This window comes from Pelodiscus sinensis, chromosome 3, assembly GCF_049634645.1.
Source record: "Pelodiscus sinensis isolate JC-2024 chromosome 3, ASM4963464v1, whole genome shotgun sequence".
Classification (NCBI taxonomy): domain Eukaryota; kingdom Metazoa; phylum Chordata; order Testudines; family Trionychidae; genus Pelodiscus; species Pelodiscus sinensis.
The window spans coordinates 107,462,906-107,490,157 of record NC_134713.1 but is presented as its reverse complement, the minus strand read 5'-3'; the positions used below and the strand labels follow the sequence as shown (position 1 = coordinate 107,490,157).

General features: G+C 43.5%; 1 protein-coding gene across 4 annotated transcripts in view; it reads right to left on the bottom strand.

The window, feature by feature from the left end:
• Positions 1 to 27,252, bottom strand: part of AKAP12 (A-kinase anchoring protein 12) — a 129,761-nt gene that overhangs the window by 47,215 nt on the left and 55,294 nt on the right. For 3 of the 4 annotated variants that reach the window (XM_075924439.1, XM_075924435.1, XM_075924436.1), the window contains exon 2: positions 5,005 to 5,122. Coding sequence is in view for 3 of the 4 variants with exons in the window: in XM_075924435.1 (XP_075780550.1) it covers positions 5,005 to 5,122 (118 nt within the window). In the remaining variant the exon portion in view is untranslated. Of the gene's footprint in view, positions 1 to 5,004; positions 5,123 to 14,869; positions 14,906 to 27,252 lie in introns of those variants that run through there. The other variant, XM_075924437.1, reaches the window with a different exon arrangement.

Genomic DNA, 27,252 nt, shown 5'->3' with positions numbered 1-27,252 from the left:
GTGTGCACCTGCACCCGCCTGTCCCCCACGCCACTGCCTCTGATACAGAGGCAGTAGTGTGAGCCGATGGAGCCTGTGTGTAACCGTGCATGCTAACCATTGAGCCCAGGAACTCAGGAACTTGTCATAAGCTTTGTCTTTGCTCCTACAAAAATGTATATTTTACCTTAGGACAATTAATGTTTGAGAACTAATTTGAGGTAAAAATGTAGTGAAAAAAAGCTCTTTAATTTTATTGTGAAAGTACAGGACTGTGCCCCACCTCAGGTTGACCTTGATCCATGGTAAAACTGAAGTGTCTTGTCTTTATTGGAATAACTCAAATGTGTAAATTATCCCAAATGAAAAACAATACATTTGTAAGCACTTAAGAAGCCACAGATGCACATGGTGAACATTCATCCCTGCCCTATAACCACTTGCATTTGTTCCAGTTTTTCCCTTATTACAACAGCAGCATCAGGACACAGCTTGTAAATTACGGCGGTAAAGAGGAGGCAGAAGGGGCAAGTGTCTATCTCATATCAAGCTTCCATGGGAGTTAGGCACTAAACTGCTATTTCTGTCTTTGAAATTCCTGGTTCATTGTTTGAATGTGTCCACGCACTACTGCTGCACACTCCAACTCAAGCATTTATTTATCTGCAATAAAATTTTAATTTTTGAGCTGTTCTACAACACTTTGAAGTCAGCAATATTTACTGTGATGGCCCATAAGACAGATTGGGGAGGGGGATGAGAGGAAGAGAGCTTGGATCCGTTCATGGTACTCAGTGGAAGTCAACACATTCAGGGCTGGAAATCTGCCATTGTTTATAATTATCTGAGCCCTAATCTTCCCTAAGCTTTCAGGAATCAGCTCCCAACAATCTCAATCAGCTAGCCTTAAATTTGCAATTAAATTAAATACTGCTTTTCCCTCACCTCCACAAAAGTTTCCTCTGGGTTGTCACCCAGGACAAATCAATATGTACCACCATTTAAATTAGCCGAGCCTTCCTTTCCCTCACTGGAACCCTTGGTATATGTCTAGACTGCACTCTCCTTACAGTTGTGTGTAGTGTACAGATGTGGCTAGCTCCTTTAAAAGGTAAAAATAACAGGGTAGACACTGAGGCACTACTTAGGTGAGTAAGGCACTTCTAAACCCTCTGAGTATGTATTCAGGAATGTGCCCTTTACAGCTCTCTACATGCCCAAACAGTACCTCCCTGCCTACACTGGTATTTTTATCAGGGTAGTGGTCCTCTGCCTCAAAGGTGCTGAAGACTTTTCCTGTCAGAAGGACTTTTCAGAGTCTTTCTTGGCTGCAGAGAAAGACTCATGCAACAGGGAGCTAGCTGTCAGAACCAGCGGGCTATAGCAGCTTCCTGCTATAGCCTTGCTCTGCTTCCTCCCATCTACCAGAGCCTTTTGCTGGTATGTAGCTATGTACATCAGTAAGGATGCAGGCTGTGTACCTACACGTACCCTACACAACCTGATAAAGAGGTGCACAGTGTAGACGTAGCTTTAGAAGAAACATTTTTCAGATGGCCTCTACTGGGCATTTATGTGACTCTTGGTGCCTTCCAGAAATAGCCTTATGGATAGACTATTTGCACAGATCCACACCCAGGCCCAGTGACAGGGGGCCCCAGGGCCCAGTGATTTAAAGAGGCCCAGGGCTCTTTAAATCATCAATGCAGAGGGCTGGCTGCACTTGGCTCTGCCCCTTTCACCCAAGGCCATGCCCCTTCAGGGGAGCGCGGAGCTAGTTTCCCTCCCCCTCCCCAGGGGCCCACAGAGGTTGTCGGCTCTCCTGCCCATTCCCCATCCTACCAGAAAACAAAAAGCACTGGTTATGGGACAGCATTTGGATATTGCTGCTTCTTTTTTCAAACAAAGGGCTGTCTAGAGCATCCTCACAGACTGAGAACTGTAGAGGTTAAGACTCCTTTGAAGCAAAAAGAAATCCACTGATGAAAAAGCAATGCAACGCACATTCCCATTTCTTTCAACATTTTGCTTTATTTTTCTTTTCAAAACCCACTAGTATTAGGAGAAAGAACCCAGAAATGTTCGTCCAGCTCAAGCAAGATAAATGAGTAGCAATACAGTAGCTAAAAGGGCAGAGCCCTTAGCAAAATATGAAGGAAACAACATAGAATCACAGATGAAATCTCAGTGGAATTGTGAAAGGAAAGGAGAACAATGAGCAGCACATTAAATGGAGCTGAAGAAAGAAATTCAAAGAGGATAATGCTGCTTATAAGCCTTCAGAGATACAGAGATAAGATTTCTGAGCCACAGGGGAAACAGACTTCTGACCCATAAGGAGAATCTTGACAAAGATATGGAGAAACAGATATTTGTAAAGTAACCATGAGATTATAGAAGCTTTTTGAGCTTTTTTGCAGACTACATGCCAGCCTCAAAGTACCCTCACTATGGCCCTCCTCATTAGGGCTTTAAAAACAATATACAAGAACATTAACCATGTAACCTACGGGTAGGGAACCTTTTTTGGGTCAGGGACTGCTGACCCACAAAAAAAATCAGTAGGGTGTCACACACAAGTGAGAAGCAAAAAGCCATCCTGTGGCAGAGTCCCGCACTTGCAGCTCGTCCCTCCTTACAGGGGGCTGGCGGCAAAGCAATGCGAGGTGGAAACCGTTGCCCCGCGCAGCTGAGCCAGGGCAGCAGAACAGCTCAACGCCGTTCCCACCAAACAGGGCTGGGGAGTCCCAGGAGGCGAGGCCCGGGGCATGCGCTGGTGGTGCCGCACAAGGGGCTGGCCCACCCGGTGTTGCTGGGCAACCGCACACCGCCCCAGCTGACAGAGCCGGTGCACTTGGGGCCGACCAGGGAGGCATGGTCGGGTGGCGCAGTACGTCCCCTACGGGCTGTGGGTGGGGTGACGTCAGCGGGGACGCCAAAGGCCGAACAGGGGCAGAGGCCAGGGGAATAAAAGGGAGGCTAGAGGAAACATGGGGGGTAAGGGGAAGGCGGACAAAGACGCGGGAGGAGAATAGACGGAGAAAGGAAGAAGGAGTTGAAGAGGGACTAAGACAGGAAAGGTCCAGGGTGCGGGAGACTGCCAACAAAAGGGCGTGGTATATTGAGGACGTCGGGAAAGAACACCCAGCGGACGTGGAGCCTGGTGAGCCAAGAGGGGGAGGATGCGGCCCAGGGTAGGGCTAGGGAGGTAAACCCATGGACTGATGAGTTAAGGGGCAGCACCCTGTCAGTCAGGTCGCAGGGGGAGGCTCGGCTGCCCCTCGACCTTATGGCCCTGGGTTGGGATTCGGGAGAGAGGGCGGGCCCGAGTCCTCCTTCCCCTCCTCTACTGCCTACCACTCCAGCCAACTGGAGCAGCGTCAGCAGTAGCAGCCAAGGGAGTAGTCCCACGAGGCCCGACGGGGCCAGTAACTGGAGGACTAGACTAATGAGACCCCCCAAACAAACAAACAAACAAACAAAAAAATCTGTCACACTGTCACTGATGTGATCCCAGACTGAGAAGCAGAAAGATACTCCCCACATCCCCTCACATACCAGAGCCTCAGGGGCCCAAGTTAGTAGAGTTTATGTGCTGCAGCCCTACGGTAGGACAGTAGGGGGATTAGAGCACCAGCGTGGGCTCCCCAGTGCTTGGGAGAAACTCTGTGGCTCAGAGCCCAGATCCAGGCAAGCCAGGGGCCATATCGCCCCCTCTCCCCTGGCCTTTGGTTTTACCAAAGGTGGGAAACCTATCAAAATTCTATTGGTTATACAGCTAAATATTTTATCAGGGATGTAAGAGTAGGGAGGGAAGGAGGCTGGAGAGGTCTCCCACCTGCCCCTCTCTCAGGATCCCCGTAGTCAGGCCCTCTGCTGCGGGCTCCTGACTACCGCAGGCTCCTAGCAGCCAACCCCACCGCCGCAGGCTCCTGGCCACCACGGGCTCCCATCAAGCTCCCAGATGCCAGTTGGAACAGTTACACTCTTACATTTCTACTCATACACACAGGCAGATTTACCTACAGTGGCACATTATAGAACAACAACAACAACATGTATTAGATGGTCTCATTTTCTCCTTGTTCTATAGTTAGACTACAGCTAGAACTAAGAGAACATAACCCCAAGTACAGTGCATTTTCCACTCTTCACAGTTCCTAACAGTGGATTGACTATAGATCTTACATTGTTTACATTTATTTTGGAATGGTGCTGGCAGACAGTTATTGCAGCCAGGCTGTCCACTGTTATTAAATAAAGTTGCTTTTCTGTCCCTTTGTCATGATGTTACATGACAAATTGAAGTTATGTGACATTAAGAACAGGAATATAGAGCATAATCTTGGACAACTCACAGAAATTCTGAGAGACAAAGCCCAGTCCTACATGCACAGACTTCAGACACAGTTGTACCCGGGCTCTATGTAATACAGTTATGTGAAAATAAGCACTACGACTTCAATAAAAATCTTACAAGTGCAGTAACTCAGGGCACTTGGAAACACGGCACTGTCGTATGATCCCCTCTGGGTTATTTAATAATGCCATACCTTGCACCATATCATGTTGTCTAACCTGTCCTCTATTCTGCAAGTGGGTGGTGGAAATGGCAGTGATTCTTACCAGATTATGAAAGCTGAATCTCATACATTCTCAAAATATTTTTCCCAGTTTACCTAAATCCACTAAGTCAAGATCTGTTCTGGGTACTGTGAACAGGCAATCAGAGGCAGAGCAAGGATTGATTAGAACGCTCTTTGTGGAAATGGAGAAGCCATTCCTGAAATACAACACTTGGGACATTTTCACTGATTTAATATGTAATGGGATTTGCTATTTGGTGAAGGCAAAGCTCTGACGACAGTGTGCCCTGAAAAATGCATGCGATACAACACTACAACTCAGTGCTCTATAGGAAATAGCTAATAGATTCTTATTTCATATTCCAAGTCCATCTAACTATCCTTGACTTCAGCACTCAGTGCTCTGTAACTTGTCCATTCTCAATAGTCTTTTACTTACCATCAATTACAGCTACTTCTGCCTGCTGTCCATTCAACTCCCCTGGCTGTAGGTTCAGCTCCACTTGCTCTTCTGCTATGCCATTGATGTTGGATATCTGTCCATTCTTCTGTAAAATCTGTATTGGCAAGGGTAGGGTGGAGAAAGTAAAGGGGAGGGGGGAGAGAGAGAGAGAGAGGATGAAACGTATCAAGATCCATGGCATCATTCCTTCTCTATTTTTACAAAGTAAAATATTATTTACCGCTTCTACATATACATATATACACACACTATATGGCATTGAACCTGGAGCTGTCCCAGAGCTGCGGCTGCCAGGGAACAAGTAGCTCTTCCATGGCCTCCACTCAGCCTAACCTGGACTTGCCTCAGCCAGGAGACATGCATCCCTACCCTGGCTGCATCTGCTGCACACAGCTGCAACAGCCAAGGAGAGGTGCTTCTCACAGGCTCCAAGCTGCTGTGGTGAAGGAGGGCCGGGGTGGTCCTCTCTCCTGGGAGCAGCCTGCATACTGAACCCCTTATCCCCACCTCCACCCCAGAGCAATGATTTACATGATTCATGTACATTTTCGTTTTCCAACATGGCAGCAGTAAGAGACATAAATCTCTATGCGTGATTTTTGAATGCAGTGTTTTATATATGTCAGAACGGTGTTGTCTAATCGACTATATATTTGAAAGAGTTTGTCTGCGAGCAAGTTCAATCTGTCTCTCCATTTGTTCAAGAACTCTTCCTAACGACCAAATTTGGTATATAGCTTCATCTTCTCATAACTTAAAGCAAGGTATGGATTTGGTCATGCCAGGGGGACGAGAGGGAGGGCTGGGATGGGGCAAGCACCCATCCTTCACTGCCTCTGTATCAGGCTGGTCTCTGCATGAGCACGAACTCCTGCCTGCCACCCTCCACATGTAAATATGTAACCACTGAAAAATGTATCCAAAAACCACCCTTTGCTAAAATCCCTAATGGGGGGGGACACAAAACCATACAGAAACAAGACAGAATCACCAGGCAGGTGAAAGGGACTGGCTGGAGGCATGACCCCTCCCACATCTGAGTCTGCCAAAGCCCTGAGCCCCCCATCTCTTAGGTGCTGTTTATAGGGCAGTGTTTCTTAAACTGTGCTCTACAACACACCGGTGTGCCACAAGGCAGTTGGAGGTGTGCCGCAGAGAATAACAGAATTGAAAATGGCCACCCTTAAAGGGGCAGGCAACTTTTTTTTTTTGCTCAATAACTTTCCCTCCAACCCTTCCCCCCACCACACACACTTTTTTTCTTCCCCTCAAGAAAAAATCCTTGGTGTTCCTCATAAAAAAAATTGTTTGGTGTTCCTTGGTCTTAAAAAGTTTAAGAAACACTATCATAGGGGGTGGGGCTGAAGTTTCCCCCAATTTATACAAGGACATTGCTGGCTGTTCTCTTTCCTCAGGGAGTGAGGGGAAAGTGCACGCTCCATTCCTCAATCTGGCAGAGGAGTGCAGGGGGCACATGAACCAGGATCTGCCCTGGTCGACATTCACCCCTCCCCAGCTACGCCTGCTGGAACACTTCTCTCCCCAGGTAGTCTGCTTACTTGAACCCCTCAGCCTCAGCTCCACCTGAGAGCAATGATTTAAATGAAGCATGCATATTTTCATTTTATTTTCCAAAAAAACCCCAAGAATTAATTGAATTAAAGACCAAAGCAACACCAGGGTCACTTAGGTTCTTAATTCAATTCATTTGGGGTTTTAGATTCTCTTTAGTTACAGATTTATTTTGCACATTTACATAGTTCTACTAGGGAAAAATTCCTTATTGTAGATAGGACCTTAGACTCTATCATGTGTCTAGTCTCATCCTATGCATAGAACATTTCCACTCCTAAACATACTCATTATCTCTTATCCTTCCCCTGAAATGCAAGAATCTGTGTGCAGCCTTTTAAATTCTAATGTAAAGGCTGGAGGAGGACAATTGTTTGCAATTGGAAGGCAAATGACTACTCCCTCACCTTGCTGAGCCCCACCTTGCCCAATGGAAACCAAGACAATGAAGTATGAATAATCATCTACTGAAAGTTGCTTAAAAAGCCCTGTGCTAACCATCCATTGGTATCAGTGGCAAGAAGAATCTTGTATGTGAGACTGTGTAGAACTGATCTGTTGGCTTATTTTGGTTTATATAGTAATTTCCCAGCTGAGACATCCCCCCTCCAAAGAATGGTTGCTTACAGAACCAAAGTGACTCTGCTATCTGCTTGTCAAGTTAGGAGCCACTTCTCCATTAGAATTTCTGCCATTCTGCGGATAGGGATACACAAGGTAGCCCCTGATGTACCTCTGTTTCTCAATGCTCAAGAAACCACGCCAGTTGTTGAAGTATGGTCTGTTAAATGAGAGAATTTGAGGAATACTCCTTAAGTCCCATGTCCTAAAGGGAGCCTCACAGCAAGAGATTAGTGTAGCTGGAACCTTAACCCGCTTCTGTAGCCAATGTCTGGATTATTAGATTATACTAATAATCTATTATTCGGCATATCTATCTTTGTCCTTAATACCAATCCTGTCCAAACCCAGCAGCTAGTGTCAGTGCAGAATTATTCCAGGCAAGTGGGTGTTTACTGGACTTGGCTACAGCATGAGTGCACTAGTCATTTTCTAGAGATGAACTGAACACTCATTACCAGGGACCTGAATGGTCGAAATGGTTCAGCTTTGGAACTTTCCCCCCTCTCCTCCTGTGCCCTCAAATGTGAAGAGTGTGAAACAGGTACTGAATGAGCAGAACCACCCTGGGGATTGAATCCTACTTGCTCCAGATGGCCAATGGCTGTGAAAAGTGAACATTGCAATCTCAATGGAGGTGTGTCTGTTTCTGTACTCTCTTTGAGAATAGCTGGAATGCATTTAATTCCATTCTTGCGGGAATGATTTAAGGACAGGACATCAGGAATTTAATTTCTCTCATGTCTCTATCACCACCTGTGAAAGTGAGAGATTAGCCTTCCTAGCTGGGGGGCGGAGGAGGAGGGAAAGTAGTGACTCCATCTGCATGGAATCCTTAGTGTGACTAAGGCTCTCAAAGCACTCTCTGCTGTGTAGAGATGTCTAACAATTAACACCACCAAACAGAAACATGCATGCATTATTTATATCACTGCCAAGCAGGTGCCTGGTCTGAACAACGGCATAGTAGCTAATGTACTCTCAGTTGCAGGTCAAGAGAGTCAGAGCATTAGCACAAGAAGTATGTTGTTGGAAGCAATAACCACAGCCATGGGAACATTAGCTCCACACATCTCTACCTTACACCAGCCTATGGGACAGGACCCAAATATGGGTCACCATTACATTTCACAAGGGTCGCCAGGTGTCTCCCCAGGTGGCTCTTAAGGAGCCATTCACACTTTTTTTTTTTATTTGCCCTGGGTCACCAAGTCTTCCTGAATTGTCAAAATGGGTCCCCATCTGCAAAGGGTTGGGAACCGCTGTCTCGGTCATCTACTTCCAATGAGTAGCAGTAGTTACTCCAGCAGGAGAGTGACAGAGCCATGTGTACACTGCCACTTATTCCAGCAAAACTTATGTCAGGTCATTTTTACACCTTGAGTGGCATAAGTATTGTCCTTGGTTTGTCTTCAGTACACTTTTATTTTGGTATAATGGTATCACTCAGGGGCATGAAAAATCCACTGACCCTGACTTTTTGGTTTGCTGGTAGGTGACCCACACTGGCTCCACCCCTTCCTCAAGGCCCAGCCCCCATTCCATCCTCTTCCCATCCCTGCTCTATCCTCTCCCCTGAGTCCTACTCTGCTGATGGCTCCCCTTCCCTTCTCTGCCCTCTTCTTCAGTAAGGGCAGTGTGTGGGGGGGGGGAGAGGAAAGGGAAGGGGACAGAGAGGAGCAGGCCCTGAAACAGCCCCGCTCAACAGGTGAGCAGCAGAATTGCTGAACAACTCATGGGGGTGCAGGACCAGCGGCTGAATACCTGATTGGTGTGCAGACCCCCGGCCACCAAAGCAGTGGCCCTGGCCAGCTCCGTGGGTATTGATCACCCCCTTTTTTCTCTGCAAGGACTGAGCCCCTGAACACTTATGGAGCTAACGCCTATCTCCAGAGTGACATGTTTACACAGACCATAATCTTCCATATAGACAGGATAGTGTCAACTAGAGAGCTTCTCCCACCAACAGCTACTGTGTCTCATGCAGGTGGACTTACTAAACTGACAGGAGAGCTCTCTCCCATTGGCTTAGAGTGTCTTCATGATGCACTACTGTGGCACAGCTGCGCACTGATTCACCTGCATCAATGTAAATTGTACTGTAGATCTGCCCTTAATATGAGTTTGAACCAGGTGCAACTTCATTAATCAAATTACATCCAAAGTTCCTGTTAGGGTAGAACCACACTGATACCCCACTGATCTTTTGCCAATTCTTGGGGGCTCCCACTTCAGGGAGAGCCAGTCATTACACTATGAGGGTCTCTAGGCATGTTACCTTTCTCCCCAAAGAGGGAAGAATGCAAAGTGGCATCCGTGTTTTACTGCACTTTGTGGTGGGGTGGTGGGGTGTAAGGAAAGAATTAATACAGCCCTTGTTGTTCATGATATTTTATAGTGTCATGGGAGAAGCAGAACATTAAATCTCCGTGACCCTCAGCCTGCACTTACGTCAAGCACATTGGTGGACAGTCCCCCTGCAAGGGCAGTTCCCCAGTCCCTAGTTCGCATTAGTCCCCAGAAGGAGAGATGTGATGCCTCCATCACTAAGGAGGTGGCCACTATGTTACCTTTTTGATCTGGAGCCTGAATCAGTGAGTTCTCACATTGGGCACTTGCCACAAAGAGGTGCCAGCAACTGATTGTCTGCCTCCACTCCACACAGACTACCCTAGAAGTTCAGCCAACCCATTACTGAGATTACGCAGGGAAAAAATAACCATCTACACAAGAGAAGTGCACTCCCATCCTCTTGTTAAAGCTCAACTAGCTGTACCTGGGGCTGATAACACGGCCCCCTCAGGAATCCAGCCATGTCCATATACTTTACAGTTGGCCTTCCTTCAAGCCCTATCCAACTTTTTTGTGGGTGAACAGTTTGCTAAGTACTATGCACTAATATCTCCAACCATACTATCCTCACAATGGGAAATATGTTCACCAGCAGTCCAGTATCCCACTTAGCTTTCCAAATCACTTGGGGTGTGTCTAGACTACATGCCTCCATCGATGGAGGCATATAGATTAGACAAATAGGCAAAGGGAAATGAAGCCGCAATTTAAATAATCGCGGCTTCATTTAAATTTACATGGCTGCCACGCTGAGCTGACAAACAGCTGATCAGCTGTTTGTCGGCTCAGCGTGCTAGTCTGAACGCTCTGCGCTGACCTGAAAGCCTTTTATCGACATCCCCCTTATGCCTCGTAGGATGAAGTTTACGGGGGATGTCGATAAAAGGCTTTCATTTCGACAGGGGAGCGTCCATACTAGCGCGCTGAGCCAACAAACAGCTGATCAGCTGATTGTCGGCTCAGCGCGGCAGCCATGTAAATTTAAATGAAGCCGCGATTATTTAAATCGCGGCTTCATTTCCCTTTGCCAAATAAACAAATCTACATGGCTCCGTCGACGGAGCCATGTAGTTTAGATGTACCCTTGGAGTCTGGAACACACTCCCAAGTCATTCTCCCCTAGGGGAATAACAAATGATACATAGCCCATGCAAAAGAGGCACGAGGTTGTCCCAGCACAAGACTGGTTTAAGAAAGTTGGCAGTTTAAAGATATGAAATAAGGTAAGATTAACTAGGATATCTTCAATGACCGAAACTCAAAAAGAGAGTCATGCAAAAGCAGAAACTAGGTCAAACACCTTTGGTATTGAAAGAACCCTCCCCGAAGACTTTCCTTTGGCTAAAGAGAACAACTCACTGAAATGGAAGGCCCTAAAAAAAGAAGCCAACAGAAGGCTGCATTGAAGAGTACAGCCATCCCCATTGCCCCGCCTCCCCAAACAATAAACCCAAGGAAGAACTTCCACTTATTTCCTAAGGCCTACTTGCAAGGTCACTGGCTTCCAGACATTGCCGTACATCCCAGCCCAACCCTTCCATATCCTGGGGATCACCAGTCCACAGTAAGGATGTTAAAGACCCTCCACGCTCATTACCTCTATGACCGTGATTCCCAAACTTTTCCAGATGGGGACCCATTTTGACAATTCAGGAAGACTTGGTGGCCCAAGGCAATTCAAAAATGGGGGGGGGGGGAAGAGAGGGAGCAGAGCCTCTTGGGGAGACACTTGGCAACCCTTTTGAAATGTAATGGCGACCCATATTTGGGTCCCGCCCGACTCACAGGTTGGGAAACCCTGACCGGAGAGCTCTCTGTTGTCAGCATAGAGCATTAGTGTAGACTTAACCTAAATGTCCTTGCCTTCTTCCATATGATGAGCATATCAAAACTTGTTTCTTTCACCAATAGAAGTTGGTCCAATGAAAGGTATTACCTCACCCACCTTGTTTCTCTACTACAGGGTTCTTCAGGGCTAAAACAAGACGACAAAACAACTTTTAAAAGAGGAGCAGTTCCCAGTCATTACCCATATCTAAAAGCTCCATTTCTAAAACAGAAGTTTAAAATTCCCCTAGTCACATATAATTTCCCTCAATACTTAGTCACACTCATGTGACACCTACATTGAAGACCTGCTAATAATTAAATGAAGGGTCCTTTGCTAAATGCTACCTTTCAAACAAAGTAAACAAAATAATCTCTGGATGTATAAGGCACCAAACTGGGTGGAGAAAGGTACATCGCACTCAATTATAAAAATCCTTCCCAAACCAGTTAAAACAAGCTTTTGAATTGAGAGGTTATGTCTTTGGATTAGCAAATATCCCATTGCAATGGAATCTCAAACAAGCATACAAAGCGCTTGGCAAAGGTGTTAAATCTGCTTTTCATTTCAATGACCCACTTATTTGCCAAATCTCTGTTTGAGAAAGCCCCATTGTTGTTTGCAGTTTTGTTGTAGCTGTGAGACTAAGGTGGGTGAGATTTTTTTTTTTGGGAGACCAACTGCTGTTGAAAAGAGGCAAGCTTTTGAGCTAAGAGCTCTATGCAGCTCAAAAGTTTGTCTTTTTCAACAACTGAAGATGGTCCAATCAAAAATATTACTTCACCCCATACCTTGTCTTTGAGAAAACTCCACACACTCCAGGCTTCCTCACAAAAAAAAAAAAAAAAAAAAAAAAAAAAAAAAAAAGTGTGCATTAGGGTTCATGGTAGTCTGTTGAAAAGCCCTTAATTAAGTCAAATTGATTCCACCTGGTGGTGATCCCAAGCTCCTCAAAACTTCCCTTTACAGCTACAAGATTTATGAAAAAGAATACCAATATATAGCATAATACTAATAACACAGATGGAATAATTTGGCTTCACAGTTTTCAGCTCATGCTGAGACCAGATATTAAATAGAAGAGGAGAAATGGGGAAGGATTCAACACTCAGGTTACACTTCCACTTCTCATATTTTCTTGTTCCCAAATATAAAACAAAGGCCCTTAAAATAAGTAGTACTCCTGAGTAAGAGGAACTGCAAACTTGTATATTGTCATTTTGCAAGTCTACACAGAATTAATTTTAAGCTTTAAATTCCCTTCTAACATAGTAAAGGCAGTAAAAAAGATGGATTATTGGCTTCATGTTTGTAAAGTTCTGTATTTTGAGTTTCTCTAATGAAAATCTACCAACAGATATTACACACTTTTAAAATCTTTGTACCAAGCTTTCTAGAATAAATTTAAATGTGTTCTGCTAAATGTAATTTATACAGAACTCATATTACTTAGTACAAAGCGGTCCCGAGAGACCATTCATTCAGAATTGATATTATGTAACAAATAAATAAAATTGGCAAACAAGGACCTAATCTATCAAATACTTGTATAATTTTACATACATGGGTTGATTCATTGGTTCAGATAGAACTATTTATGCATAAAGTTAAGGTCATGCACACACATTTTTTTGCAGGCCCTCAGAGTTAAGTTTCCTTAAAGACAAATTCAATCACCAACATCACTAAAATTCCAGGAAATCACGTGGCAATAATTATTCATGTGTTATTAAACTCAAATATTGTAGACTTCACACCTCTACCTCAAACTCCCTAGAATTTCCTTTTCCACTTCTTTTCTCACTGAAACCCAGAACCTTAACAACAACCACATCTAACTCCTCTCCCCCAAGCTCCGGACACGGACACGGACACGGACACGGACACACACACACACACCCCACCCCCGAGGGTGCATCTAGACTATATGGCTCCGTCGATGGAGCCATGTAAAGTAGTTCAACATAGTCAATGAAGTGGGGATTTAAATAATCCCCGCTTAAAATAAAAATGGTCACCACTCTGTGCTGACAATCAGCTGATCCAGCACAGCGCGACAGTCTAGACACGGCGTGGTCGACAAGGGAAGCCTTTGTCGACCGCTCCTGTAAACCTCGTTTACAGGAAATGTGTTTTTTGTGATAGAATAAGAAATAACAGTTCGGTAGCCCTGGTCTACACTAAGGAGTTCTCAAAATACCCCCCTTAGGTCATTAAAAGTACAGTGTCCACACTACCAAGCCTGTTATTTCAAAATAATAGGCCACTTATTTCAAACTCTGCACTGCTTTCCTCAGGGAATAACACTAATTTAGAAATAGTTATTTTGAAATAGCAGTATTGTGGATACTCCGGTGCTGCTATTTTGAAATAACTACTCCCCAGACTAATTCAAACTAATTACTCCCCAGTGCTTCCTGGAGTTTTAAGTTGAGTAGAGAGTCCACATTAAGGGAACCTGCTTTGGACTAATTTTGAGGCTTCCCCATAGTGGGGACACGCTAGTTTGATTTTCTAAAATTGGCAGTTAAGTCGAATTTAGTTATTTTGAAATAATTTCCTAGTGTAGACATGCCCTAACTGAGCTCTTTTTTCCTGCAGCATTTTGTCTGAAAATAAGACATCACAGCTAGAGGCTGAAATCTGGAGTTATAGCTGTGCCCTCACATTCCAAGTCCTCCAAAAGCTGATCATTGTAAAAATTTCAGCCTGACTGCCATTTATGGCAGAACGAGTTATAAACCCCCAAAAGTACTGTAGCATGGATTATGGTATACTCTGATTAGAAACATTACAAACAGTTGGTTTTTGTAAGTGAAAGGCAATTTCAAACTTTATTTAAACATTAAACAAGAATGTTTTTTCAGAAGAGATTTCTTGAAGCCTAAATGATGGACACCTGTAAAGGTGTAAATATACAAAAGCACTTATCATATGTCATAGGTACCTTTGTTACAAATTACAAATTGAACAAAACCAGACACTTAACCCTTCATCAAAAAACTTGGGCCTCAAGAAAATTTCTTCCCCCTTCCCCACAAACTAGCCTTATCAAGCACATCTTCACGCAAAAGCTTGAGTTCTCTTGCAGAATGCAGTGGTGAACCCTACCCTCCACCACTGCCTTCCTTTAAACTAACAACTCCGACAGGGCAAATTGCTGACTGGTATAAAGACAAGACTCACTGCAAAAGGGTTTATACCCAGTTTTACATTTTTCTCAATCACTCATGATATACTAAAAAAGAAAACATGGCATAAAACAAAAGTACAATTGAATTACCAGTGAAAAGTTGAAGGTTTATTGAATAATACATGGATTCATCCATTTACAAAAAATCTACTTCTAACCTGTAGTTACTTAACCAATTGGTTGTGACCCAAAATTGTGTTGCCTGAATGTGTCAGAGTGTTCTGTGGCAAGTCCAGGATGGGAACTCAGGTCTGGGGAAAGGGGTCAAGTCTTACCCTCAGCAGAGTGGGGGCCATAGCAGTGGCAGGGAGAAAGGGCTGGTGATTGCAGAGCCCACCACCCTGGGGTGGCTGCTCTCATGGCTCAGTTCCTGCAGGCTGGCTAGGCTTGGCTCCAAGGCAATCCGATGCATGGGATTGCAGCAGTGCTCCAGCTTAGCCTCGCTGGCTTCCCTGTTATCGTGACAGAGGGCTAAAGTGAAGTGGTGTTGAGGCCAGTGTTCCCTCTAAGTTGCGGGGGCAGCATAGCTTCACAGGTGATTAATCAGCTCTGCTTAGTCAGTCAGCTCCACAGCAGCCCCTATCCGTGGGGGATCCCAGCTCCCCACTGAAACCCATTGTGGACAGGGACTGCTGGACCCAGAGCATGCCAAGACTGAACAAGCCTGGCTCAGTCCCAGTTCACCCCAGATCCAGAAGCTACCCTTGCTGCGGCTCTGCAGTTTAAATGTAATAGGAGCCGGGCTCCCTGCGCACTCACCTCTTACTAAATTTAAACTGCCGAGCCTCACTGTGGGTAGTGCCTTTCCTTATCCATTAATCTTGTAGTCAATACAGATTGTATCAACTACATGATTACCTAATTACCCACACCTTAACATCCTTAGTTAAGAATATTTAGATGTTTTTGCACTAAAGCTATTTGCTGGGTTAGAGCAGATCTTCAAGGTTATCAAATAAGTCCTGTGTCTCAAGAGAGTTGAAAACCACTGCTCTAATCTAGGATTACCAGTCAGCCAAATGGATCTACGAGTCTGCTGTCTGTGTGCTGGCTATTCTCCCATGAGTCAGCAAAATAAAATAAAATTAAACACAGCCATTCATCACCACCACCAGCCATGCACACAGCCTTTACAAATATGTTAATCTAAAACAGGGATTCTCAGACGGGGTTTTGACCTCATGCCCACTTTGTATCCAGCATTTAAAATCATGTTAAATATATAAAAAAGAGCTTTTCATTTGGGAGGATGGCACATTCAAAAACTTGAAGAGTAAAAAGGTTGAGAACCACTCATCTAAATCTTGGCACTTTTGTTTTTATGGCACTGAAGTACATGATTTAAAAGGTTTTAATTCACATACCAAAGAAGCGAAAGCATTTTTCTCTTTGCCTGACTCCCACCATTAGACTATATCAACTAAAGATACACTACTATACAACACTCACAGTCTGGTTTGTGAGTGTTTGTAGAAAGCTGGGAAAACAAAGTAACTCTGATGCCATTTATTAAAGCCAAAATGCTGAAAACTCCTAAATTATTGGCAGGGGCACATTGTTAATACTCCTATTATGTGAAAGAATTACATTACATGAGAATGAGCTATCAACTATGTTCAACTGCCATACATTTAGACACAGTTCTACTACGCAGAAGATATTTTTCCTTCCATCAACTGAAGTTATACTCAGATATGCTTTTGATATATATGTTTTTAATTCTATTATTTGTTTTCTCACTTTAGGAAATACTCTAGAATTTTCCCTCCCCATTTCTCTGATCTAATTACTAGAAGTATTCCACAATTCCCAAACCAAAGAATTATAATTGAAAACCAAGTTAAGTTTGCTAAATGAAAACTTGGTTGTCACCTATGGTATAATTTAAAAAACACCCATGCACATAAGGAAATTATTAGTTAATAGCATAAAACATTTTACACTGACCATTAAACAAACACACATACTATGCTTCAAGCACTCTAATCTGGTTGTGTGTAATCCAGGAACACCCATGGTTTGAACCCTGGCAGGGAGACGAGGAAGCAGCTCTGCATACTGCCACTCCGCCTGCTCCCCAGCTGGGGAACAGCAGCACAGTGAAGTGCTTGTCTGGAGGCGTCCCATCCCCCCCTCCCTCCCCGCCTCACTGCTCCCATAGAAGTGGGGAGCGGTGCCTGGGAGCAGCAGGGAGCATATAGTCACATGTGTCCCAGAAAGGGGGCTCCAGGTAAGCATGCCACTTACACCCCCCTCATGTACTCTTCTCTTCTTCCTTCTCAGACCCACAAAGCCTATCCTATTATGCACCTTTCCTCCCAGAGTCCCCAGCCATACCACACTCCTGCACCTCCTGGACTCCATATATATTGTTGTCTACGTCACATGTTAAATACAAATTCAGCACTTGGCAAAATGTTTTTATTTTCACCTTCAAAACAAAAAGTATACATGAACACCTATTGTCCAGAAAATTCCATAATCCAACATAGGCAATTTCCCAAGGTTGCCGGATTAAAGAGGCTGAAGTGTATCTGTATAAAGAAATGAGTATTTAATTTAAAAGCCTTTATATCTTAGTTACTCCAGATGAAAAACGTGGATAACAATGCTTTGTACTTACCTAGTAATTTTTCATCTGTAGTTCTCAAAACACTTTACAAAGGTAGCTAAACATTAGTCTCTTTTTTTACAGTTGGCCTGGTTCAGATCTCTGTGCTTAGAGGTAAATTGCTAATGCTATAGATGTACTATTTCAGAGATCAAGATTCTGCTCCCAGTTCTACCACAAACTTTTTAGGTACATTTTGACAAGTCACTGCTTGGTTACCCATTCTGATATTTCAGAGTAATACACAGAAACATTACATCCTTTGCAAACATTTCCAAAAAGAGTTTTAGGGATGTTAATGGGTAACCATGTGGTGATGCTTACCAGGCAACAGTTAACAGGTATCTGGGGAGCAGTCCCCTCCCTGTGGCCCGCTGTAGATGAAGGGCTGTTCCAGCCCGACAGGGTGCTGCGTGGGAATGCCAGCTCCCCGCCCCTAAGAAAGTGGGAGACGGCAGCCTTGCCCAGAGCCAGCCGGGCTAGAACATTTAACAGGTTAACTAATTAAACAGCATTTTACATCCCTAATATGTTTAACTATATTAAGTACTGAAATTATTCAAAGTTGTAAAAAAGGTGTTCCAACTGTAAAATTCCGTTCTATATAGAAGTTTTTTTTTTTATACTCATACTCATCACCAAGGTATCAGAATGCCTAGAAAAATTTAATCTGAAATATCTCAAAGCAAAGAATGGTCATGAAACCATAGATCCTCATGAAACACACATACAGAATGCTGTAGCAGGTCTCAGCAGCACAAACTACTATGAGCAAATCAAACCTGTCATCCACTCCCCGACACTGGCTTACCACAGACTACCATATCAAAGTCATGGTGCCAAGTATTTAATACTTCAAAAGGTAGCCAAGTTAGTCTGTACAGGATAAACTTAAAAAACAACAAATAGTCTGGTAGGACTTTAAAGACTAACAAAACATGTAGATGGTTTGGGCCCAGGGTATCTAAAAAATCACCGAAAGCTCCATTAAAAGGTCCACAGTCAGTAGCTCTGGCACAACAGAACTCTCCACAGCAAGAGTAAACCTGGTCTATGCAGGAAACAGAACTTTCTTGGGACCATTTAAAATTTAACTTTTTGTTTCACAGTTTTTGAAACAGGACATTTTGACAATTTAAAAACTCTTTTCCACTTTCTTTTAAACATCAAAACTGACCTGTTCTTGCTACTAGTTTGGGTTTAAAAATGTTTCCCCCCCAAAAAAAGAAAGAACTACACATGGCATACGCTAAATCACATCACTCAATGCACTTCTGGAAGTTGCTCAGAAACCACAGTGATGAGGACCATGTAAGAAACGCAACAGAACAGATGCACTACTCTGCCTAAGTTTGAATCTCTACCACTAAGTTTGAATAGACATGCGCACAAAGTTGGCAACAGGGTTTGTTGAAGGGATAGGTCCCCGCATAAATGGTATAGTGCAGAGAATAGGTGCTTGTAAGCATTTGCTTCAGGTTGTTCACAGACCTTGGGGAGACTGGCCAGTCCTCTCCTACAGGCAGCCCTGAACCTGAAGCAAATACTTACCAGCAGCCACATAAACCTGGGGAATATTTTAACCTCCCTGGACAATCAATAATAGATTTTAAAGTAGCCATTCTTCTACAAAAGAATTTTAACACCTGATTACATAGAGAGACATCTAAGTTCATTTACAAGTTCATCACAATGAGCCTAGACTTCAATAAAGATGTTAACTGGTTAATGCACTACAAAGGCAATTTCCCTGCCTTTGATATTCACATTTTCACATCACATGCTATGCATGAGACACATCCAGCCTGACTTAATTAGCTTCATTAACAATAGTCCAACATAAGAACGGTCATACTCTGTCAGACCAATGGTCCAACCAGCCCAGTATCCTGTCTGGTGACAGTGGCCAATATCAGATGCCCGAGAGAGAGGGAACACAACAGGTAATCCTCAACTGATCCCTTTCCTGTCACCCACCTCCGGAGAAACAGAGGCTAGGGACACCATTCCTGTGCATCCTGGCTAATAGATGCATGGAGGTTAGGTCCATCAATGGCTATCTAACCCTTTTTTGAACCCTGTTAAAAGTTCTAGCCTTCACCATATCCTCTGACAAGGAGTTCCACAGGTTGACTGTTCACTGAGTGAAGAAAAACTTCCTTTTTTTTTTAAACCTGCTGCCTATTAATTTCATTTGGTGACCCCTATTGTTGTGGGAATAAGTAAATAACTTTTCCTCATTCACTTTGTCTACACCAATCATGATTTTATAGACCTCTTTTTAATCTCTCTTCATATGGAACCCATTCCAAACCCCTAGTCATTTTTGTTGCCCTTTTCTGAACCTTTTCCAATGCCAATATATCTTTTTTGAAATGAGGCCACTGTATGCAGTATTCAAGATGTGGGCATACCATGGTTTTATATAGAGGCATTAAGATATTTTCTGTCTTATCCTCAATCCCTTTTTAAATGATTCCTAACATTCTATTTGCTTTTTTGGCTGCCGCTGCACACTGAGTGGATGTTTTCAGAGAACTATCCACAATGACTCCAAGATCTCTCTCTTGAGTATTTGTAGCTAAATTAATCCCCATCACATTGGAAGAAATAATTCCAACTATACGTACAATGTGCATTATTTTACATTTATCCACATTTTGCCATTTTGTTGCCCAATCACTTCGTTTGGTGAGATCTTTCTGAAGTTCTTCACAGCCTGCTTTGGTCTTAACTTTCTTGAGCAGCCTTCAAATTTTGCCACCTCACTATTTACACCTTTCCCTAGATCATTTATAAATAAGTTGAATAGGATTGGTCCCAGGACAGACCCTTTAGGGACCCCACTAGTTAACTCCCTTCATTCAGAAAACTTTATTATTATTATTTATTCCTACCCTTCGTTTCCTGTCTTTTAACCAGTTATGAATCCACAAAAGGACCTTCCCTCTTATCCCATGATAACTTACTTGGCGGGACCTTGTCAAAGACTTTCTGGAAATGGAAGTACACTATTTCCACTGGATCCCCCTTTTCCACATGTTTATTAGCCCCCTCAAAGAACTCTTAGCAGATTAGTAAGGTATGATTTCCCTTTACAGAAACCATGCTGACTTTTCCCCCAACAAATTATGTTAATCTACATGTCTTGACTATTTTATTCTTTATTATAGTTTCAACTAAGTTGCCTGGAACTGACATTAGACTTACCGGTCTGTAATTGCCAGGATCACCTATAGAGCCCTTTTTGAATACTGATGTCATGTTAGCTATCTTCCACTCATTAGGTATGGAAGCTGATTTAAAGGATAGTTTACAAATCACAGTGAATAGTTCCACAATTTCCCATCTGAATTCTTTCAGAACTCTTGGGTGAATGCCATCTGGTCCCGGTGACTTGCTACTGTTAAGTTTATCAATTTGTTCCAAAACCTCCTCAATCTGGAACAATGCTTCAGTTTTGTCACCTAAAAAGAATGACTCAGGTTGGGAATCTTCCCAATATCCTCAGCCGTGAAGACTGAAGCAAAGAATTCATTTAGTTTCTCAGCAATGACTTTTATAATCTTTGAGTGCTCCTTTAGCATCTCGATTGTCCAAGGGCTCCACTGGTTGTTTAGCCGGATTCCTGCTTCTAATGTACTTAAAAAACATTTACTATTACTTTTTGAGTTTTGGGCTAGCTGTTCTTCAAACTCCTTTTTGGCTTTTCTTATTATATTTTTACACTTAATTTGACAAAGTTTATGCTCCTTTCTATTTTCCTCACTCGGATCTGACTTTTTAAAAATATATCTTTATCTGTCACTGCTTCTTTTACTTGGTTGTTAAGCCATAGTGGCATTTTTTGGGTTCTCTTACTGTGTTTTTTAATTTGGGGTATACATTTAAGTAGGGCCTTTATTATGGTGTCTTTGAAAAGTTTCCATCCAGTTTGCAGAGATTTTACTTTAGTCACTGTTCCTTTTAATTTCTGTTTAACTATATTCCTCATTTTTGTGTAGTTCCCCTTTCTGAAATTAAATGCCACAGTGTTGGGCTGCTGAGGTGTTTTTCCTACCACATGGATGTGAAATTTTATTACATTATGGTCATTATTTCCAAGAGGTCCAGTTATATTTACCTCTTGAACTAGATCCTTGCTCCACTTATGACTAAATCAAGAGTAGCCTCTCCCCTTGCGGGTTCCAGAACAAGCTGCTTCATGAAGCAGTCATTTAAGGCATCAAGAAATTTTATCTCTGCATCTAGTCCTGAAGTGACATGTACCCAATCAATATGGGGCTAGTTGAAATCCCCTCATTATTATTAAGTTTTTTATTTTGATAACCTCTCGAATCTCCCTTAGCATTTCATAGTCACTATCACTGTCCTGATCAGGTGGTCAATAATATATCAATTAACACTCCAACTAATCTGATTAAGTGGATTTTACTCACAAAAGATGCACCTATGCATTTGTTAGTCTCTAAGGTGCCACAGAATTGCTCGTCATTTTTAAGTTCGAGAAAGTCAGCATCCACATTTCTTTAGCCCTACCCCTTTCAGAGAGCTAGGTATTTATCTCTACACAACCAGGAATTCCTAGCCTGGAGTCAAATATAGGTTGTACCTCTGAAAACTGGCACTCTCTGGTCCAGCAACATCTGTGGTCCAAAGAACCACAGATGCTCCCGGACCAGAGAGCCCAGGAACATATGGGCAGGAGGGCCATCTAGGGTCAGGGCAACAAGGTTAGCAGCCTGGCTAGGGACAGCACGGGACCAGGACTGGAGCCCCGCGGCAGCCTCCAGCAGCCTGTGGCCATGCAGAACCAGAGTCTCCTGGGAACCCCCTGGAGCATGGGACTGGGGCACCACGGCAGCCCTAGGAGCATGGGGTTGGAGTTGGAGACCTGTGGCAGCACGGAGCTGGAGTCCAGGACTGGGGCTGGAGCTCCACAGCAGCCTCCTGGAGCATTGTCCATGGCTGCCCCCATGGGCACAGGGCTGCAGTACCGCGGCAGAAGCTGGAGCCTGTGCTGCCCAAGGAACTGGCGGTGGCAAGCAGTCCAGTCTGGTTGCAGAAGAAGGAGAAGAAGGATACCTGCTGGGGCAACCTGCCAGCAGCAGGTGATGGGCTTGACGGCCTGGAGACCTCTTTGGTCTGGAGACCTCCTCTCACTCGGGATTAGTCAGGTCCAGACCAGGGAGGTCCAACCTGTACTTAAGCCATTTCTTGCAAGAATCACTTAAATGCCTGCAAAGGCCAACCTGGGAGTATCACCACAGGTGTGGACAAGTCAATTGACAGGAGCAGTGGAGGCAAAGGGAGCATCCACCCTGGGACCCAGCTATTCAAAGAGTCCTGGGGCACATGACTGCCACAGCTGCACCTGTGGTAGCAGCAATTGCCAGAGCCCTGGGCCCTTTAAACTGCTGATGGAACACTGTGCCGTGTGCTCTGTACAACACTGAGGGTTGGGGACACACACAGTTCTCTGGGTGCTGCAGTGAGCGTACTGTGAACATTACGGGGAGTGTCAATGAAAACTGAACCAATATTACTGTGTGATAGTCTGATGCTCAAAGTGCTGTCAAACTAAGAGTTGCAAAGTTTTACCCCAAAGATGCTTTTGAATTTTGGCAATTGAATGCTCTTGCCATATATCAGTTTAAATCTTTAAGGTGCTTTGAGATCCTCCAGTATGAGAAGCAGAGACTAAATGAAAGATTATTGGTATGGAAGATTATTCATTTTGACTTAGGGGAAATTCTCATTCTTACCATCTTTAGCTATTTAAAATCTGAAGAATCAGAGGCATAATTCTAATAAATAACGAAAGATAAGAAATCTCAATAGATTTAAAACTTACCTCTACTTTTCCTCTAATCTTTAAGTGCAATACTTTCATATAACTTTCTCTCTCTCAGATCTGTCTCCCCACCTTTTCTACTATCACATGTCATTCTTAACTAGTTTTCTTGTCTATCGGGAGCAAGATTTTCAAATAAAATGATTTGCTTAAAAAAAGAAAAATGAAGTAATCACTGAAAGGATTCTGTTCAACGTAATTAAAGCAAACAAAACAGAAAGCACATACACAAAGTAGAAAAGTGTTGGGATACAGATATTTTAGTGCTAACTACGGCAAAGGCAAAAAAAGAAAGAGGACATAAAAATGGCACTTTCACTTTTTAAAGGAGATCCTCTTTTCAGAGGAAGTTGCAGACTCTTTTATGAGGGTACATTCTCTCACAGTCTTCACTTTGTGGGTCAGTGCAGTCTGTCCAAGTGCATTAGTACTTCGGAGAAACTAATTTCAATTTCCAGTCCCATTAATTGCCTCCTTTCTCTGAAGGGATCTGAGTTGCAATTTAGTCCAAGTTTTGTTTAATTCAGTCAGAAGTGGTCCTAATTCCACTGGGAATTGTTATATAGTTTAGACATATATGAAGTTTTGGGAGATGATGAGAACCTTCTCCAAGACAAAAATAAGGGTAAGAACAAGAAGATTAGAGGAAGCGTAGTTCAGTTCTGCATGTACACGTAAAGACAAATACATGCAGTTATTACATCTATCAGGTCTCCGAGACACATATTCATATCTCTTCTGGGATTATGAAAAAAAATAATGAATATGGTTTCTCTCATGTATAAGGAAATTAAAGAATCAGTTATCCAGTTCATTGGTCCTTCACAGTCCTTCAATGTATTCATTCTTCAGAGAAAGGACTTTCACTGATGTAATGTTTCTGTTTCTGCCATGTCATCATAATACCATCGTGTGCATCAAGTTTTTTTTTAATCCTTTCCTTATACCCCACCACAGAAAATGAAAATATCAAGCTAAAAATCTTAAAATGTACAGTAAATACCACACAAACCCTGATGCAGCCAAGTACAATCAACTTTGTTTTCTATTGTGTGTAATGCAAATCGTTAAGACTTTACTACACTCTTCCATAAACAGCACACACAGAAAACAACATTTTATATATGTCAGTTCACAGGAACGAATGAATGGTTCTTAACCTATAACTGGGTGAAAGAGAAAGTTTAATTATTCTCAATGGGGAAGCAGGATGCAGCCATATCCTTCTCTATTTCTAATCTCCATCATTCCCAACATTCCTCACACCAGATCCAGACCCATTCCAAGGATTCCTCATACCAGACCCAAAAGCACCAGAGTTAATTTTGCCTCATTCTTTTAATCCTTGTACATGGATTCTACATTAGATTGCTAAAATAGTCAGATCCAGCTGTCTGAACAACTGACCAAAGTAACAGGAATGCACTTCAATTTCTCTCTTCCCCCACACACAGTATGATTTTTAAAGCTCAGGTATTGATGGGTTAATTCAATATGCAGTTCCACTATACATTGCCACATTTAAAAAACACTCCTTAAATAACTTCATTTATTTAAAATGCTGTTAAGATCATTTACAAGCTGTATGTACTCTTTATTGGTGAAGCTAAAATAAAGTATTGATCCTTCAAACACATATGTAGGTACTAGAAACATAGCCATGTTAGTCTGGTGTAGCTGAAACAAAAAACAGGACTATGTAGCACTTTAAAGACTAACAAGATGGTTTATTAAGTGATGAGCTTTCGTGGGCCAGACCCACTTCCTCAGATCAAACAGTGTAAGAAAATTGGCATGACCATATATACTAAAGGATACAATAAAAAAAATGAACACATATGAAAATATAAGGATGCTAATTATCTTACCCATTACAAAGATAGCTTCCCCAATTATCACCTCTAATATCATTAGCTCACAGAAAATTACCCCCCCCCCCCCGTCCACCTTCTGTTCTGAAATTTGATTTGTCCTTTTCATATGTGTTCATTTTTTGATTGTATCCTTTGGTATATATGGTCGTGACAATTTTCTTCCACTGTTTGATCTGAGGAAGTGGGTCTGGCCCACGAAAGCTCATCACCTAATAAACCATCTTGTTAGTCTTTAAAGTGCTACATCTTCCGGTTTTTGTTTCACATGTAGGTACCTAATTCTGCTACCATAAGTAGTCCCATTAACTTCAATGAGTAATTCCATAGTGTGTAAGAATTTGCAATATCAGAGCCCTAAAAGAGTAAAAAATCCAATCCTGCCGGTCTTGGCCAGGAGCCCAGTTCCGAAGGCAGGGACACTGAGAGCAGCAGCACAGAAGGATGGCCTGGTATGGTGTTGCCACCCTTATTTCTGTGCTCTTGCCTGCAGAGCAGGGCCTTCAGTCGGCAGCTGCCACTCTCCTGCTGCCCAGTTCTAAAGACAGCACAGAAGTAAGGGAGACAATGCTGTATGCCTCCCCCCCCCCAAAAAAAAATAACCTTGGTAATCCCCAGCAACTAACTCTCTTTTGGGCCATGGCCCCCAAATTGTGAAATGCCGGTATCAAAAGCCATCTGCCAAGACTTTTCCCTTGGCAGAGGTACCAATCTGTATCTGCTGTTAGAATGTAGATATTTTTTTAAAAATCACTGTACAAGGAAGTTTCTCCCTTGGCTAAACCCTAACCCTAAACAGAAGTCTTAGTACTGTAAATAAGTGAGACAGTCTTTTACTTCTCCCCTGCCAAAGTCTGCTCACACCATTCACACTAAATAGCCTCAAACTTGAATGGTTTTTAATCTTAAAGTATTTGGGCTCTTTAAAAGACAGTCTGGGGACTTTACTCTGGTTCTTGAGTAAGATTGGTTTTACATTCAGTAATGGGAAGCATGTTTATTTTTTCAGGCTGATTCAGCTTTGTCAGGAGAACACAGCTGTTTAAACAGCAGATATAAGTCTGTCGCAGCTGTTATTTGTCAAGCTCTCAAACCATAAGACATTCTGACATCTCAGCTGGTAAATTCTTTGGAAAAAGACATAGCCCCCAAATATTTACTGTCTAGTAGACACTTGCTGGTCTTAAGATTCAGGTAGGATAAGCAAGTTACTATTCAAACTGTAATTTTCCAAGGATACTGTTGGAATGATTCCCATTCTTTGGTCTGGACCCCTGAACGCAACCAAGCAAGGATCACAAGAAGCTCAAAGTTTTAAAGCCATTGTTTCCAGTAGAGGGGTATCTTGTGTCACACCTGTATTTTATTACAGCCATTTTCTTCTAGAGGCCAAAAGCAAAAGATTTCTTCACATAACTGTAAGTGGCTGTTTCAGCCCTAATTAGGAACACTGCTTCAGCACAGCTTCTTCAAAGGAGGGACCTCAGGGGGAAGAGGGTACAGGGCCTTGTGGTGAAGGGGCCTAAGGCCCACTACAGCCCCACCTACCAGAAGAGGCTGGCACTGCCCCTGAGCCTTTGGCAGCTGCGGACTGGCACTGCAGAGAACCCAGGACAAATTAATGTCCCACAGGAGGGATATGCAAACTTTTTAGTCTGAGAGCTACATCTTGGTATGGAAATTGTATGGAAGGCCATGAATGCTCATAAAAGTGAAGGTTGGGGTGCAGGCTAGGGTGAAGGCTCCGGCTGGGTATCCGGGCTCTGGGGTGGGACCAGAAATGAGGAGTTCAGGGTGCAGAAGAGTACTCCGGGCTGGAACCAGGAGTTTGGAGGGGGCTCTCGGTTAGGACAGGAGATTGGGTTGTACCGGTGGTTGAGGGCTCCAGCTGACGTGCAGTTCTGAGGATTAGGGCTCTGAGATGCAGGAGGATGCTCTGGGCTGGTATTGAGCAATTGGGGGGGGGGGAGGCGTGCCGGTGGGAGAATCAGGGTTTGAGCAAGTGTTTGGGGTAGAGGTTGGATATGGGCTCCTGGGTGTAGGATTTGGGTGCTTACCTGAAGCAGCTCCTGGAAGCTGCAACCTATCCCCATTTTGATTCCCCCCCTTTGCAGCCTAGCTGAGCCGTGAGCAGCTCCTTACCCCACCTCCAGCTGAGCTATGCACCCTCCTTACAGCCCAACTGAACCGCACGCAGCCCAACTTGTCCCGGGCCCCCACCTCCCTGCAGCATTCCAGGACTCACTGGTCCTGGAACATCCGTGGTCATGCTGGACATCGGATGTTGCCGGACCAGAGATCCCAGATTTTAGAGGTGCAACC